Genomic DNA, 16088 nt, shown 5'->3' with positions numbered 1-16088 from the left:
TAATGAAAAATTCTAAGAGATGGAAGTAAGCAGAAGAAAACTGTATCTTGGACAGTGTGAGCATAATGCTATTTGGTAAGGTAGGTTGGCGAGTTGGAAGACTCAAGACATAAGTGATGTACAGAACAGGAGCAGCACAAAATAGTAGTACAGAGGTGATGTTGCTGAGAGAGGAGTGAGCAAAAGGTGTTTACCAGGAGATGGGCAGTGTTAGTAGAAAAGTTAAGTAATGCTAAAATGCCAGTGGGCGAGAAGAAGCTGGAAAAAAAAAGCTGCAGGTTAGGGAAGCATAGAAGAAAGACTGTGTACAGGAAAGGGTCTGACATGAAAAAAAAGCTGAAATGCTAGAAAGTATTGTGCTGGGACACTGCATTTTTAGAAGTTATGAAGCCCCTGAAAGTGAAAAACAAGCTGTGAATGTTTCCAGCAAAAGACCAGGTTAAGTGCAGGAAGGGATTATTACCCAGCAAAATCCTGGGGATTGAAAAGAGGTAGAAAAGTAAAAATGGCTACTAACCCCTAATTCCCTCTTTGCTACTACTTTTCAGGATTAAAATGCGCACCTAGGAGGATATTGGGGCATTAGGAGAGGTGTGTGTCTAAGGAAGGGTTAAAGAAGTGATAGGAAAGGGGAAAAGAAAGGTCTTGTAAAGGGGCAGCCAGGCATTTAAAGGAGCATGAAGGACACTGTCTTAGGACCTGAAGGCAGTACAAGAGAAGACATGTGCTTGGGCTGGCATGAGATAACCATGAACGTTACCCAGCCATCATCCATGGCCACATGCTGGGGTCTCCCCAGCCCCTCCACCCCGAAGCCACCCTCCAGGGGTCCTGGTACAGGCACAGGCAGCATTCAGAAATGGCCCCTGCCTTGGACAGCTTGTCCTGAGACAGCTGCCAATTCTGACATGCTCCCTGCTTTCCAACAGCAAGTGGGTCCCAGCAAGCATTTATTATGAGGGAAAACGAGCCACATACAGAAACACAAAAGTACGTATTTTACATATTTACTTTTTGAGGCACAGCAGGTGCTGCAGCCTAAATAACTCCCTGGAGTTCCCGTGGCTAGGAAACAAGTGGATGCTTCACACGCAGTCATTTCCAAGAGAAAGATGTTTCCAAGCCACAAGGAGGCTGCACTGGGCAGCACTGAGTCCTGGGGTGAGGGCCATCCTGTGGGGAAGGAGCTTGGCTTTGTGCTGCAGGTACAGTGCTGCAGAGAAGTTGCTCTCTAGGCCACCACAGCCTCTCACAGCCAGGCCACCATGGTGCCCAAATCCTGAAGCCCCTTGCAGGCTGCGACCCTCCTTCCCTCCTTCCTGCCATGGGGAGCAGGCCCTAGGACTTCACGGCAGCCTCCTCACCACGCCCACCCTCCAGCCTCCAAGGGCAGCTGACGTAGCGCAGCACTGCGCTGACCGGGCCGCGCTTGGCGGGATCCAGAGCCAGCAGGCTCCGCAGCATGCCGGCAGCCTCGGCCGTCAGGCGCCTCCAGTGCCGGGGCACGTCCTTCTCCAGGCCTGTTTCCTGCCACTGCATGAAGTCCTCAAAGAAAGGGTCCTCTGGCAGGCTCTGCTCCCAAGGGAAGTAGCCGGTCAGCAGGCAGAAAAGCAGCACCCCGAAGGCCCAGGCATCCATGCTGGTGTCGATGGGCACCCCCTGGGCATCAGCAGTGTTGCTCAGCTCGGGGGCGGTGTAGGGGATTACCCCGGCCACCAGCTTGAGCTTGGTGCCCTTGGGCCTCGTGAGGCCGAAGTCAGTGAGTTTGACGAGCCGGCAGTCGGGATCAAAAAGCAGCACGTTCTCAGGCTTGATGTCGCGGTACACCAGCCCCCGGCTGTGGATGAACTCCAGCGCACTCACCAGCTGCTTGGCACACTGCTTTGCAGCCGGCTCAGGGATCCCATCCTGGGCAGGGAGAGAGACAGGCAGGATGGCACGCGTGGGGCACCTCAGCAGCCCTGTCAGATGGGCTCTCACCAGAATGCTCTGCACTGGGAAAGATCTTTGGATTTCTCACCTTGCAAGCCCAAGGCTGCTTCAGTGCTGCAGACCCCAGATAGATCCACAGCCATTGCCTTTATCTCCCTCCCTCTGACCCAGCCAGCCTCCAGAGGGGCCAAATGCTACAGCCCAGTCCCCATGGCCTTGTGGCAACACTCACGCGGGGTTTGATGATCGAGATGAGGTCTTTGTGCAGTGCTGGTTCATAGAGGAAGCCATAGTACTGGCTGGACTCAATGGCAATTCCAAACATGCCGATGATGGCTGGGTGGGTGGCGAGGGACAGCGCTACACAATACTCATACAGGAACGTGTGCAGCTTGGTACTGGCTTTGGGTAGCAGCTTGAGAGCCATAGGAGTCCCTGGGAATGGGAAGAGTGAGTTTGACTCCTCTGGAAGTGACACCAAGGCAAGACAGAGCAGCCACAGATCTAGGCAGTCACAGCCACAGGGAGGTCTCTGTTCCAAAGCTTGCATGGGTATATCCTGTGAACACTAGGTCTGGGAACAGGCACTGCTGCTGGTGTGAGTTTTGAGCCCTGGGCAGAGTAGGGACATTCAGGATAAATGGGCCCATCAGTCTGAACTGGGACTACTGGGGAAGATCAGTGTCAGGGCACTCATAGAGCCAAGCCAGGACCTCCATTCACACCCTCTGTCCATGGGCCTTAGGGCACCACTTCCGATCAGGCCTGGGGCTCCTTGACTGAGCCCTGTAGTGGGACTGCTGTTTCCATCTATATCACATGCATGTTGGTGCATATCTGTGAATTCTCTTGATCCTGTCTTGTGGATTAACTTCCCAGCTTGACCTTGGACCTGTCTTATCAGTATAACTTTGCCAGATAATCTGGGCTGCCCCCTGACATCCCCTGTCTCCTGGCTGGATGTCATGGGATGGTCCCTAGGTGGGGAGGTCCCCATCCTGCTGGTCTCCCTGGGGATCCTCCCTGCCATGCCTGGTGTCTGTCCCCAACATGCCACCAGCCCATCTCATGCCACCACTGCCCTGGTGAGCGGAGAGGAGACAAGGCACAGTAGTTCTCAGGGCACAGTCAGCTCCTTACCTCTCTGCCTGTGAGTCACTAGCATCACATGGCCATACTTGCCCCTGCCCAGCTCCCGAACAACCTCATAGTGCTCAGCCACCTCGGCGCGCACCAGGCTCTGAGCGGTGATCTCCAGGAGCTCCTCCAGCTTGGTGGGTGCTGCTCTCTCTGGCACTGCTGCGGTCACAGCTGAGCTCTCGGCCATCGCTGAGTGCTGCAGGAACACCACAGCCAGAGTCAGGAACATCACAGCATGCACAGAGAAAGTCAGATCAAACATGCAACACAAACCATGCCATGGCAGGGCACATTTCTGCCACTTGGAGCCCGAGCACTCTTGCTGCTGTGCTAGAATTGAATTTGCACTTTTATACAGCACATCTCTGGGCAAAGCCTCTCATCATAGAAAAGGTCTCTGTACCTCCTCCAGCCCCCTAATCCTTTTGCCTAACATTAGACAACAGGAAAAACATTAGCAGAGTCCCAGATTTTCAAGTGTGACCCAGTCATCCCCCCTTGCACTCCTTAGCCTACTGCAGCAAGACCTCATCTCTCTACTCAGTATTCCACCTCTACTGTTTACTGGAGAAAGTCCTTGAGGCAGCAGATGAGACAGACATGTCCCTTAGGCACAGGCACGTGACAAAAGGCAGAGTGCCCTGGGGAAGCCAAAGGGAGCTCAGTACCTCACATGCCTGATGACATTTCTGACCAAAAGTCATGCCTCTGTGCAGCCAAGTAACTTATACAGGAAGTAACCTAGGACATCAATGGCATTTTGAGCTCTAGCCAGCTGCTTCAGACCCATTTCAGAGAAGTGTTTTTTCTTTTTTCCCAGCCAGCTACAAGGCATCATTTTAAGGCCTCTGTGGCAGCACTCCCTGTCTACATCCCTGTGCTCTGAACAAGGCACTTTGGGCCTGGGACTTCCTCCTGGCCTTGGAGCAAGGTCACAGAACCAGAGTCACAGGATTGTGAATTCCAGAAGGTATTTCTGGAGACCTCTTACTGCAACATCCTGCACAGAGGAGGTTTATCTACAGCAGGTTGTCTGGTGCTTAGCCCAGTTTTAAATATCTACAAGGATGGGGACTCCACAGCTGCTGTGGGTAACCTGTTTCAGTGTTCAATCACCTTTGTGGTAGAAAAGATTTTAACTTATGCTTAAATAGAAATTGTGTTTCAGGCCCACTGCCTCTAGTTCTGTCACTCAGTATCATTTGATACTGTGATACACCTGGTTGTGTGTTTTTGCAGGTATTCATATGCATCAATCAGATGATCCCCTCAATCCTTCTGTTCTTGAGGCTGATGAAGTCCCAGCTCTGTTACCCTCTCCTCCTATGAGAGATGGTCCCATATCCTAACTGTCTTCACAGTCTGGCTTTGTTCCAGTATGTCCACATCTCTCTTCTGCAAAGGAACCCCACTGCTGCTAAATCCAGCCATTCTTCAAACTAAATTTGAAAAAAAAGGAATTATTTAGACCTGGGATATCTACAAGGCTGAATTTCTATAGGAGCCTGGGACTATTTGTGGGAAAGTTCCTCTTCTCTTCCCTTCCCTCCCTCCTAGACTGCCTTTCTAAATCTTATCCACTTCAGAAGTGCCAAGTAATTGGCCCTACTTTTCTGCAAGAGCAGAGTAATAAAGTGAATGAGCCATCTTGGAAGAACAGATCATCCAGAGGATATGGGTAGAGTTTCTTGAGGGCCTGTGACCTGCGGGTCTGATCAGGGCTCCTTATGAAGGAAGGCCCAGCTGCAGTCACTCCAGAACAGTTTGCAGACTTTGGCCCTTGCTGCCCTTGGAGTCATTAACTACAAGAGAAAGTCCATACTTGAGAAAATAGCTGACATTTTCAGGTCTTTCTTTGAGATGCTGCTGTGATTAGCTAGGAAGGTAAGTGAGGATCAAATTTGGGTCACTGCTGAGTAGAGTGTGTCTGGGTGCTCTGCACCTACTGGCGATACCTTCTAAAGTGTCGTTTTCCCTTTGCAGATTGGCGAGCACTGAAGAGGAGGTCACCAAGGCCCTGGCCATGATGCATTCACCATTTGGCTGTGCTGTACTGAAGGCAGCAGGCAGAGTCCTATTCAAACCTGTTCTTTGCTCCACTATCCTTTCCATGCTTCATCCCTGCTAAAGCTCTTGTTTCCAGGCTGCTGACTGTGAGAAACTGTAATTCCTCAAAAGAATCTCTAATTACAGCACAAAAAGCTCACATCCTTTTCACCATCACAAGATACTTCTGAACCATCTGAGAAGCTGAGGGGGATCTAACCTATGGAGATACAATGTCTTAGTCCAGGTAATGTTATTCTGGTTCTTCAACCGAAATGATTAATATATTTAGTGCAGAGAAACACTTCATACATGTCAAAAGCCAAAGACAGTGTGATCTTTGTGTAACAGAGGCAGTGCTATGATAACAGAGTACAGAGGTGTTTAGCTTGGAAGGGACCTCTTGAGATCATCTAATCCAAGTCCCCTGCTCAAGCTGCAGCAACTGAAGCAGGTTGTCCAGGAAGGTGCTCAGACAGGTCTTAAATATCTCCGTAGATGGACACTCCCATCAATGATCACTGCTTAGAAAAGTCTGGCTCCCTTTTCTTCATTACCTCTCATCAGATATTTATATACACCAATAAGATCCCCTCTGAGCCCTCTCTTTTTCAAGCTGAAGAGTTTCAGCTGTTTCAGCCTCTTCTCATATCAAAGATACTCTATTAAAAATGGCCTTGAGCATATGACATGTGGGGTCCACTGTCTTGTCTGACCTTCTACAGGGCCTTAACACAAACCAAATAACATATCATTTGGGGCATCTCTTTCAAAAAGTCATTCAGGCTTGATCCAAAGACAGTTGGTCAATTATAAATGCCAGTGTGAACATTCTTGCTGTTAGGTATTTATATGATAACCTAATCTGAATTTACCTAACCTGCTGCTGAAGTTTCTCAGATAGAGAAATGAGGTTTCTAATACCTGTTAAATTTCTCCAGACTCTTGCAGGGTTTATATGCACTGTGGTCAGAGGTATGACCACAGGCTATGAGAACATATTTTCAATTAATTAGGTTGTGTTAAACTACCAGACTTGAAGCTCAGGCTATCCATTTAACTGATGCTTTACTTAGGCTTCACAAAGCATCTGTCATGCTGTGCTTCTGTAGTGCCTGCATCATTTACTTAAAAAACAGATGTGATGCTGCCACAAAATGTGGTCACATTTTGAACTGAGAATAAGCATCTTTATGCTCTCTGATGAAAACACCTCTCAGCCTTCTTATTGGTTCAATGCCTTCCAGTAACTTTCTAATTGTCAAACCAAGCTCTGCGATTGTCCAGCCTGCTTGTCCAGCTCTCAGATCTGTTTCATGGCTCTTTTCTAAAGTCTCATCATTTTTGTCCTCCAATCCCACACGTTAAAACCCCAGCTCTCTTGGGGGGAATGCCTCCCATCACACATTCAGCTAGAATTCCCCCTGCCTCATGCTGTGGCCTCAAGATCTCTTTGCAGGACTGACACACAGGCTGCACTACCTTATATGTCCATTATGAGTCCAGAGTTCTGCCAAATTACTGGGGAATGTTGGGGGGAAAAATAACTGCCTCTTCATGTCCCTTTATGGATGCTGCCTACCTGGTTTCTACGTGAATATTTTTGCACCATGTTTAGTAAAGCACATTTTGCTCAAATGGATTTAGTGCACCAAGTAATTCAGATCACTTCACCCAGTTGTTATCAGACTTCTGCTTCAGGGCTGTGTAAGGACCCCACCTGCAGGCACCTCCCACCAATCTCTAAATTGTTGGTTTGAAGCAGTTCTCATCCTGGTATTGGTTCATACAGCAGCTGCCAGAAATGTCCCATTCACTGGTCATTTCCTGAAAGTTAGCTGTACAAATTCACCCTCACATTGGTCTAAACCAAGAAGCCACACATTTTTAATTAATTATTTAAAAGCCCAGTATATAGTGGAAAATACCATATTTTATGGTTGTTCTCACCCCACACAATTAATTTTTTTCAATCCTAACTCTGTTATAATACTTTTACCTTTGTCAATTATGTAGAAGAAAACACTGAAATAATCCAGAAAATATTTGCAAATGGCACAAAAAGGGTTTGGGTAGGCAATGTGTTGCTTGGTAAAACGAGTGCATGCACATACACAGATACAAAAGCATTCAAAATGACCAAAGAAGTCAGGATTTTAGTCTGGCATTGAATGGGTGATAGGGGAAAAAAAACCAAAAAAGGTCATATTTATCAGACACCTCACACATCTAGGTTCTTCATGCTGCTTAATGGGCACTATGTAAATCCAGAAATGCAGATTTGGAATAGCCTCACTACCTTTGCAGGCCTTAAAACATTGGATGATACAGAATTGCAGTAGAAATAATCTACAGTGATATAGATACACATCTTAATGTTACAGATACAAGTCTAAGAGCATAACAGATCAAGGGTTACTGATGTTACAGATTCCACTTTTGCATTCACTCTGCTAAAGAGAATGCTTGAAAAGATTCAGATGCAGGAAACATCAGAAGTGAGAGGCAAACTAACATTTTCCAGATGCTAAATTAAGAAAGTAAGCTTCACTGTAAACAAAACAAACAAGAAAAAAAAGCAGAGACAGCTGTTCAGTTTCACGTAGGCTGAGATGATTGTAACAAAAGAAGAGATCTGTTCTGAGGCCATGTGCCTCTTACAGTGAACTCCAGTTTCTGCAGAGGTTCCTACATACAGATGCAATGAGACAGTCTGAAATTTAATCTCCAAAAATCAGCTGAGTTAGGGAAGCTGTATTTCTGAAGAGCTGACCACCTGTTAACAGCTTCTGCACAACTGAGAATATCACACCAGTGGAATTTGTACTTTTATAATAAATTTATTTTTCCATTTGCTCTGCTTTGTATTCTTTTTTTATCTACCTTTTATGATGTTTCTTGAAATGTTAAAAATACATTGATATGAAGAAAGCCTGGGTAAATTTCCTGAACTCTTCTGGAGACTGATAGATCAACAGAACCAGTTACTGGATGTTTTCTATCTTTTTAATGAGATTGGTGAGCCCACAGTTCAGCAAGCTACCTCTGGTGTCCCCAGTTTGACAGAAAAAGGACAAGAGAAATGCATGGCAATGGCAAGAGGGCTGAAAATTACAGGGGAAACTTCCAGGGGTGCTTTATAACTTATCAAACAGAGAGTGAAGAAGTTACTCTATCATCTGTATACACCTTTCTGAGTACTAGAATTTCACTAAAAAGGGCTCTCCCGGTTAGGCAGAATCATTATTATAAAACCAATAGATGAAGTTGAAGCGAGGCCATTTCAGACCTCCGCTATGGCGCAGATTCTGTGAAGAAGGATATTTGCCCCTAAAAATCTCATCAAACTTGTGGAAGAATATCCTTCCATCTTTGTAACTTTTGGTGCAAGAATGGCATCTTTTTTTCCCTAAAAGGTCCACTCTGGTGCAAACCATGTTTAATACAACAAGCAGTAAGAACAGATTACCACAACGTTTGCTTGTGGCCTTATTGCTGGTAGATTTATGAGCTTCTTTCTAAAACTGGTCAGCAGGCTAGTGCTTAATCTCGCTGCAGAGAACGGCAGGGCTGTGCCCGTAGCAGAGCTGCTGCTCTGGGCAGAGACATCCAGCAGTGTCCCCGGAGAGCCCCGCAAGCCTCTCCGCAGCACGCAGCACACCACGGGCTCCGCACAGGAGCCTCCTGGGACAGAAACCGGGAGCAATCTCACTGGGACCAAGCCACATCACACCTTTCTCCCAACCAACCCGCCAGGAGCACAGCACCATCCCACCGAATGCAAGTGGACACAAAGCGACCTTCCAGGGCAAAGCCACCAAGGAGTTCTCCATCAGCCCTCTGGGGGAAGCGGGTGCGCTCCGCATTGTGCCGCCACACCACGCTCGAGTCTCCAAAATCTGTTTGAGAGGGGTGGGTGCCCCTTTTACATGCCTGTCCAGTGTCTTTCATCCTGCCACTGCTGTAACTTCCCTTCCCAGGCTCCCTTCCGCCTGCAGTAAGCCTCTCACCTTGTCCAGCGGCGCAGGACAGCCAGCCAGCCGCGCCTGCCTCGCTCCCCTCGCCGCAGCCGCCGGGCTCAGCCTGCGCCAGCAGCCGGAGGGGGCTGCCAGGAGCTGCGGGGCTAAGCGTGACGCTCCGCCCCGTCCCCATGGCTCTGGGCCTGGGGGCACACTGCCTCCCTGCTGAAGGTGACCTCCCGGAGCGAAGGAAAGAGGGGGAAAGGGAGAAGGAAAGGACTATCCCTCTACCCCTTAATGGAGGGGGATGTGTTTCAGGAGTCGGGATGGGATTGTTTCTGCTCTAGCCATAGCATTATAAACCCCCGGGGAGCCACTGGCAGACCCACCTTGTTCAGCCCTTTGCTCCAGCTTGGGCTCTTGTTACAGCTGAAGGAGCAAAGCAGCTCCCTGGGCTGGAACAAGGTCCTTGCTCCAGGGCTGTGCCAAGTAGGAGTGTGTTCCTGATGGCCGGGATCAGAACGACCATGGGCTGCCAGTGCTTCTCCTTGGCCACCAAAGGTGCCTGTGCCAGTGAGCATCAGAGACCAGGCACAAACCATGGCTGGCTCAAAACCCCTCTTGGGACCCAGTGGGTCAGGGTCCTCACACACACCGGTACTGCAGAGCATGGTGGTAGAGCTGAAATTATTAATGATTACTGTGATGACTTGTGAAGATTTTACCTATTCTCAGTACCTGCCCCCAGAGTATACTCCTGTGCCAAGGTCTTCCTTCCTCCACTTGAGCATGGAGATGAAAACAGCTCCTGGGTGCATGGACACAATGCAGGCCCTGCATATTGGCTCTTAAACCCTGATTTTTTTTTCTCAAGGAAGTGGATCAGTTTGTGTATCTGTCAGCAGCGGTGACATGAATGTGTCACAGGACTGGCCTCCCTGTTCCCTAGAGCCAGAGCCATACTGGGCACTTGTAGTGATGAGCCTTGGCACTCCCTGGGGTCAGAGAATTGTGAGGAAGGCTGGGAGAGGTGAAAGACAGCCTAAGAGAAAAAAGCATCCCCCAGAAATACTCTGGGTCTCCAGCACAGGACTGAACCTTCTCACCTGATCTCAGAAGAGAGAATAATTATGCCAAGGGCTTGTCACTCAGTGTCTGCCCTCACAGAGGGGCAACAAGGTGAGATGCACTGGACTACTGGCACAGGCCTGTGAAGAGCCAGTCTGCTACCACTCAAAGGAGGTGCAAATCAGAGGGCAAGAGGAGTAGCACAGTCAGGCTCCCAGCTGTCCCTCTGCTTCTGGATAAGAGGTGGGGAGTGAGATTGTTTTGCTGATGACCTAAAGGTCTTGTGCCATTCAAGCCTGTGCCTTCACACACATTCTGAAAGGTGTGATTGGGAACAGCCTTCAACATGCAAAGTCCATATAAGCAGGAACATTACAGCTAGGGGTGATGTGAGTGTACCAAAGAAACCTATCCAATATCCCAGAACTCAGCACTGGGATAAATGGTGTAGTGTAACCACTCCTCTCCAGGAACAGGGACCCTGTATAATCTAGTCTTCCGGTGGAAAGTGTGAGACGGTTGGCTCTACTTGAGAGACAAGTCAGAACTGAAAAATGTCCCCGGGGACTTGCTATAATTTACAGTAACAACACAGTGCTGGGAAAGCAGCCCAGGTTCCCTGACTCCCCCAGTCCCTCTCTCCTTCTCTGCAATCACTATCTTAAATATGCTTCCAGATATAGGAACAAAATACAGTAGTCGTCCTTATTTTCCAGTTAATTTTTCGAGAGACAGAATCCCTACATTATCCATTCCTATTGAGATAGGCATCTGCTGAGGTGTTTGGTTTAGAGAAGAGACCTCTTCCACAGCCTTACCTGGAGTGCACTGAGAAGTAGCAATCTCACTGAGGGCTTGCTCCTGACCTGCCATTCATCCACAGGGCTTGTCCTGCATTCCTCATTACCAGGGAATATGTCACGTACTGTGTATCACATGCATGTTTGAGAATCCCTGACCTCCACTCCCTGAGCACTGGGCACAGGACAGCTGTTGGAGGCCCCAGAGCTGCTGCACTACTAATGAAGTCCACACTAGTGCATTTCAGGACCTCCGTAATTTAACACCTACACCTCTCTCACCCACACTCTACACATTTTGTCCAGCTGGCAAACAAGATGTTGGTCAAAGTCAACACTGAGAGAACATGGAAACATGATGTAACCAAAATTGCCTTAGTGTCTTGGAAAGTTTGGTCCCAGGCTGTGGAGAAGGTAGAGTTAGGAAGGATAGGGGGTTGTGGGGAAGGTGTTTTTTGAGGTCTAATTTTACTTCTCACGATCCTGCTCTGGTTTTTGTTAGCAATAAATTCAATTAATATCTCTCATTCAAGCATGTTTTGCCTGTGACAGTATTGGTGAGTGATCTGTCCTGGTCCTTATTTAAACTCATGAACCCTTCACTATATTTTCTCTCCCCTGTCCAGCAGTGGAGGAGGAGTAATAGAGGAGTTTTGGTGGGTGTCTGACATCCAGCCAGGGTCAACCCACTACAGTGACACACACAAGCATTGGGGATGGCCTATGAAATGTAACAAACACTATAAAAATGCTTATTTGTATGTAATGTATAAAAATGCGTCATTTTCCTCCTCTGAATTATGGTTGGTTTAGCATGATGAATATCCTGTCTCCTGCATGTCTAGCTCAGAATAGGCAGTACAACCAAAAGTAATAGAGCATGAAAATTTCCAAGAGCCAGACATGGCAGCCAGTGTCACACAGTCATAGCAGTGGCAACTGCTTGAGGAACAGCTGGACTAAAGCAACTACAGTAAAGGGACCTAGTAAAGAAGGGCTCTCCTTTTCATCCTTCTGTCGCTCCCCTTATTGCTCATCCTCAGCATACACACAGCAGGCTGTTTCACTCACACCAGAACAGCAGCAGTTCTTCAAGCACAGGCATACACAGCTCTGAAGGATCGGGTCTGATCTCCTAACAGAGAGTGCTCTGTAGTCAGATGATGCCAGATGTATGGTTGCAAAAGAATACTGCCCTTCCAAAGAGAAATCCACCATGTTCCAGCAAGTACCCTAAGAAACACAGAGGGAACTAGCTCTCTCAACACACTTTCAGCAGAACACTCAGTTTCTCAAGTGTCGGCTTTAGTGTGAACCCTTTTTCACAATGTCCCTGGCTAATGATTCTGACCATTTCCACAGCAGCTGGGTGAGGAGGTCTGTACTCCTGTTTCAGGGTTACCCAGCCCCACACAGGTCTTTACTTCCCATTCTATATTATCAGAGGCACCAAAGGATTTAGGGGCAGGAAGATTTGATGCCATTTGGACCCAACAGAGCACTCTTTGAAGGTGTGGAGGCTTATCAGCAGGGGTATGTGTGAAATTGCTGAAATATGAATGCCAGGCTCTTTTACCTAAAGGGCCTAAAATGGCACTGCTCTTTTAATATAGTAGTCTATGTCAATGTTCAGTTTGTCTCTCTATTTTCAAACTGACCACAAGCATTTACTCAGAACATCTGTGATAGCAGCTTTTCAGAGCCGTCACAATCCCTTCATTTCCAGTGCTAAATTTTGCTCAGCTTTTTCAGATCCAGTTCTGTGCCTGATGCTGGGGAACCACTCTTTGACTTTCCCTATTGCCCTTTTGCTTCTTCTGTTAATAATTCTGTGAGCTGCCAGCACTTTCCTCCTGCCCAGCCTCAGCAGGCAGGCCAGTCTGCAAGGTACTACAAGGTGTGGGCTGCCTCCCAGGAGAGCTGGGGCCCTGCACTCTCCCTGGCACAGGCAGGGTGCTCAGAGGAGTCCACCAGCTGCACAGGCCATTTGTGCTCTGAGGTCATTCAGTGCTACCCCATCACTGAGGAATCTGCTGGCCGCCTTCCTGACAATGCCGTACAATGTCCCACCTCGCTTCCCAGCTAACACAACAGTCACACTGAGCCTGGGCCCTGCTCCCCAGAAGTGCTTCCCAGCTATGCTCCCCATCTTCGTCAAAACCCCTCACATCTGAAACCTCTGGTCACCCACTGAACACCACACCTGCTTCAAAGCATTCTGCTCTGTCCCACTTCACCCTACTCCCTTCATGTTGCTGTTAGGTGCATTGGGTGCAGAATGACTGCAAGAGGCAGTGCTAATCCAATAGAATCCATGAGCACTGCTCCCAGTGCCTCAGAGCAATGCTGGAGCAGTGCCCTTCCAGCCCAGCACAGGGACAGGGATCCACAATTGCTGTATTTTTAACCTTTTCTGTCTCTCCCAGCCTGTCCTCCAGTGCTTAAAGCAATATAAAATATCCTGTACCCATGGTGTACATCAGCCTTCTCCCTGAAAATCAATGGTTTATTTGTCACCACAGTTACAGGTAGGGACTGTTCAGGAGGCAACTCAGCTTGCAGCTCCCACCCTGGTTTGGTAAGGTGGTGCCACACCAGGAGGCTGAGTTGGCTGGGGCTCCAGGTGGTTTAATGACAGATACTGTGTTGTCAACTTATTTCAAAAGTTCCATGCCTTCTCGATGATTTCTCATATGCAGCTCCTCACAGCACTGACTCCACCATCTTCACAGCACAAACAACAAACTCCAGCTCTCTCTCCACCCAGCTAACCCACTCTTTTGTAGCACTCGTCTTCTTATTGGACACACCTGTGGCCTATTAAGGGCAGGCCTGTTCCTAATCTTTGGTGATTAGCACAGCTGCAACACCTCAGGTGTGAGACTACCTTCTGCACTATTTTCTTACATTCTATTCCTCCACAATACTGGGAAGGGAAGAGTTGTAGTGAGGTCTTGTGGGAAAAAAAGGACAGACTTGCAGAAGAAGTGGACTTGGGTGGTGGGCCAGGGACAACATGTTTTACTGGGAAAGTTTTCTTCTGTCAGGACAGAGAGATGGGACAACTGCTCCTAAGCATCTGGGATCCAGGACACAACGGAGAAAAGGCTGGCAGGACAAAGTCTCTCCAGCCAAGTCTTGTCCAAGTTTCCTACAAGGAGCATGCAGGCCCAGGGATGGACTTGGGTTCAACTGAGAGTCCAGATCATCAGGCGAGCTTGTGGTGGCAAAACAGGTCCAAGGTCTAGGTGAGAAGTTGGTTTGTAGGTCAGTATCACTCCTGGTGGTGGCAGTCAGTGCCAGTCCAGTGATTGCCAGGCAGGTATGAGGTCAAGCCAGGAAGTCTGTTCAGTTGCCAGGGTCAGATGAACAGTGAATAGCCATGCATAGCTGGGAAAGATAGACCACATTACAGCTCAGGCAGGGACTAAAAGCCCAAGGCTGAGATGAAATGGTTTTCCTGGTCCCATGGGAAGATGTTGCAGTGGGAGATCCAGGAGAGGCTGGTCAGGGCCATCAAAACTTATCAGTACCCTTGAAGCAAGGCAAAATGATGGTTCCTGCCTACCTCTCAACTCCTTGGCAGCTTCTTGCCTGCCTCTAGTAATGATCTGGAAGGCAAAGGCTCCCATTCCCTGAGGAAGGCTGACTCCTTCTGCACTAACCCTACCTCATTTCTACAGCTTCGTCTGCACAGAGAAGAAGGCCAGCACCCTGCAAAACATCTTCCACCAACCAGCTCCTAGGGACAACTGCTGCTGCTGGGACACTGTTCCAAGTGCTGCTCTCTGTCTAATGTCAAGGCATTGCACTTGTCTCCTCTGGGGCTGTCCAAAAGATTGCAAGGAAGGGAGGCAGGGAGTTCAGTCACTCCCCTAGGTCATCCACAAAGCTGCTGAATAAAACCACTCCTAAGAGTAATACATGAGCTATCCTTGGAGGAAAAACTGACTGCTCTCTTGAGGTTCCTGTGGAGGGGAAGTGAAGGGGGAGGGCCTGATCTCTTCTTCCGTGGTTCCAGTGGCAGGACAGTTCAAAGGTGTGCAAGGTTAGGTTCAAACTGGGCATGAAGAAGATTTTCTTTACCAAGAGGGTGGTAAACCACTGGAACAGGTTCCTAGAGAAGTGGCCACTGCCACCAAGCCTGTCAGTGTTTAAGAGGTATTTGGACAATGCCCTTAATAACATGCTTTAACTTTGACCTTGACGTGGTCAGGCAGTTGGACTGGATAATCCTTCTTCTCCTCTCCTCTCCTCTCCTCTCCTCTCCTCTCCTCTCCTCTCCTCTCCTCTCCTCTCTTCTCCTCTCTTCTCCTCTCTTCTCCTCTCTTCTCCTCTCTTCTCCTCTCTTTTCCTTCCCCACCCACTCCATGGAGAAGTATGCCATGCTCCCTTTTTGATTCTTGTCCTTCACTCAGCCTTCATTCCATGAAAGGACGTTTCCTCCAACCCTCTAGTAACTTTCTGTGCTTATTGAGGCCCTCACAGAAACCAGCATGGCAATGATGTGGGATTTCCTTTTAGAGGAGCCACACTGGATCTTTCTCACAAGATTGTCACCAAGATCATTCTTCAGTCTTACCCTTTATAATAGACACCTGTCTCTTACTATGAATGGAAGTCAGACTCACCAGTAATTTTTTGTAGCAAATGGGTTACACCAGCAACCTATCAGTGCTCAGGCACAGAGATACTAATGACAGACAGGTTATGCAGCTCGGCCGGCAGCTCGCAGTTTCACATTGGAATTCCTTCAGGACTTTCAGGCAAATGTCATGCAGTCCAAGTGACTTATTAACATTCAAAGTATCTGTCTGGTCTTACTTCCAACTAAGTTGTTCCCTCTGACCTATCTACTACAAATATGACATCAGGAGTGAAATTGTTCCCACTGAACATTGCACTCCACTGCTGGAAGGTAGATTCTGTATCTACCTTCTTCTACAACTGTATCACTGTCTGTATGTAGCTGGATGTCCGATTTCCAGACTGACCTAAAAGAAAGCTTTAAAAATTCCTCAACTCCTTGAGATAAACATTTAAAGTCTGATGTCTTGACAAATTCACAACTTGAGCTAAATACACCTTTGTCACTTTCCCAGGACCATGGCTGCTGGCATGTCTCTTGCTACATCTGCAAGGT

At 48.2% G+C, this 16088-nt stretch overlaps 1 protein-coding gene across 1 annotated transcript; it reads right to left on the bottom strand.

The window, feature by feature from the left end:
- Positions 1-1338: 1338 nt before the first annotated feature.
- Positions 1339-9270, bottom strand: LOC115912540 (serine/threonine-protein kinase SBK2-like). Its single transcript, XM_030964140.1, is given in 5 exon segments — positions 1339-1908; positions 2165-2367; positions 3073-3268; positions 9129-9221; positions 9223-9270. Coding segments are annotated over 5 exon segments (1110 nt in total).
- Positions 9271-16088: the final 6818 nt, after the last annotated feature.

This window comes from Camarhynchus parvulus, chromosome 2, assembly GCF_901933205.1.
Source record: "Camarhynchus parvulus chromosome 2, STF_HiC, whole genome shotgun sequence".
Lineage (NCBI taxonomy): Eukaryota > Metazoa > Chordata > Aves > Passeriformes > Thraupidae > Camarhynchus > Camarhynchus parvulus.
Note: the sequence above shows the minus strand (reverse complement) of the source record. Positions and strands in the feature narration are given on the sequence as shown.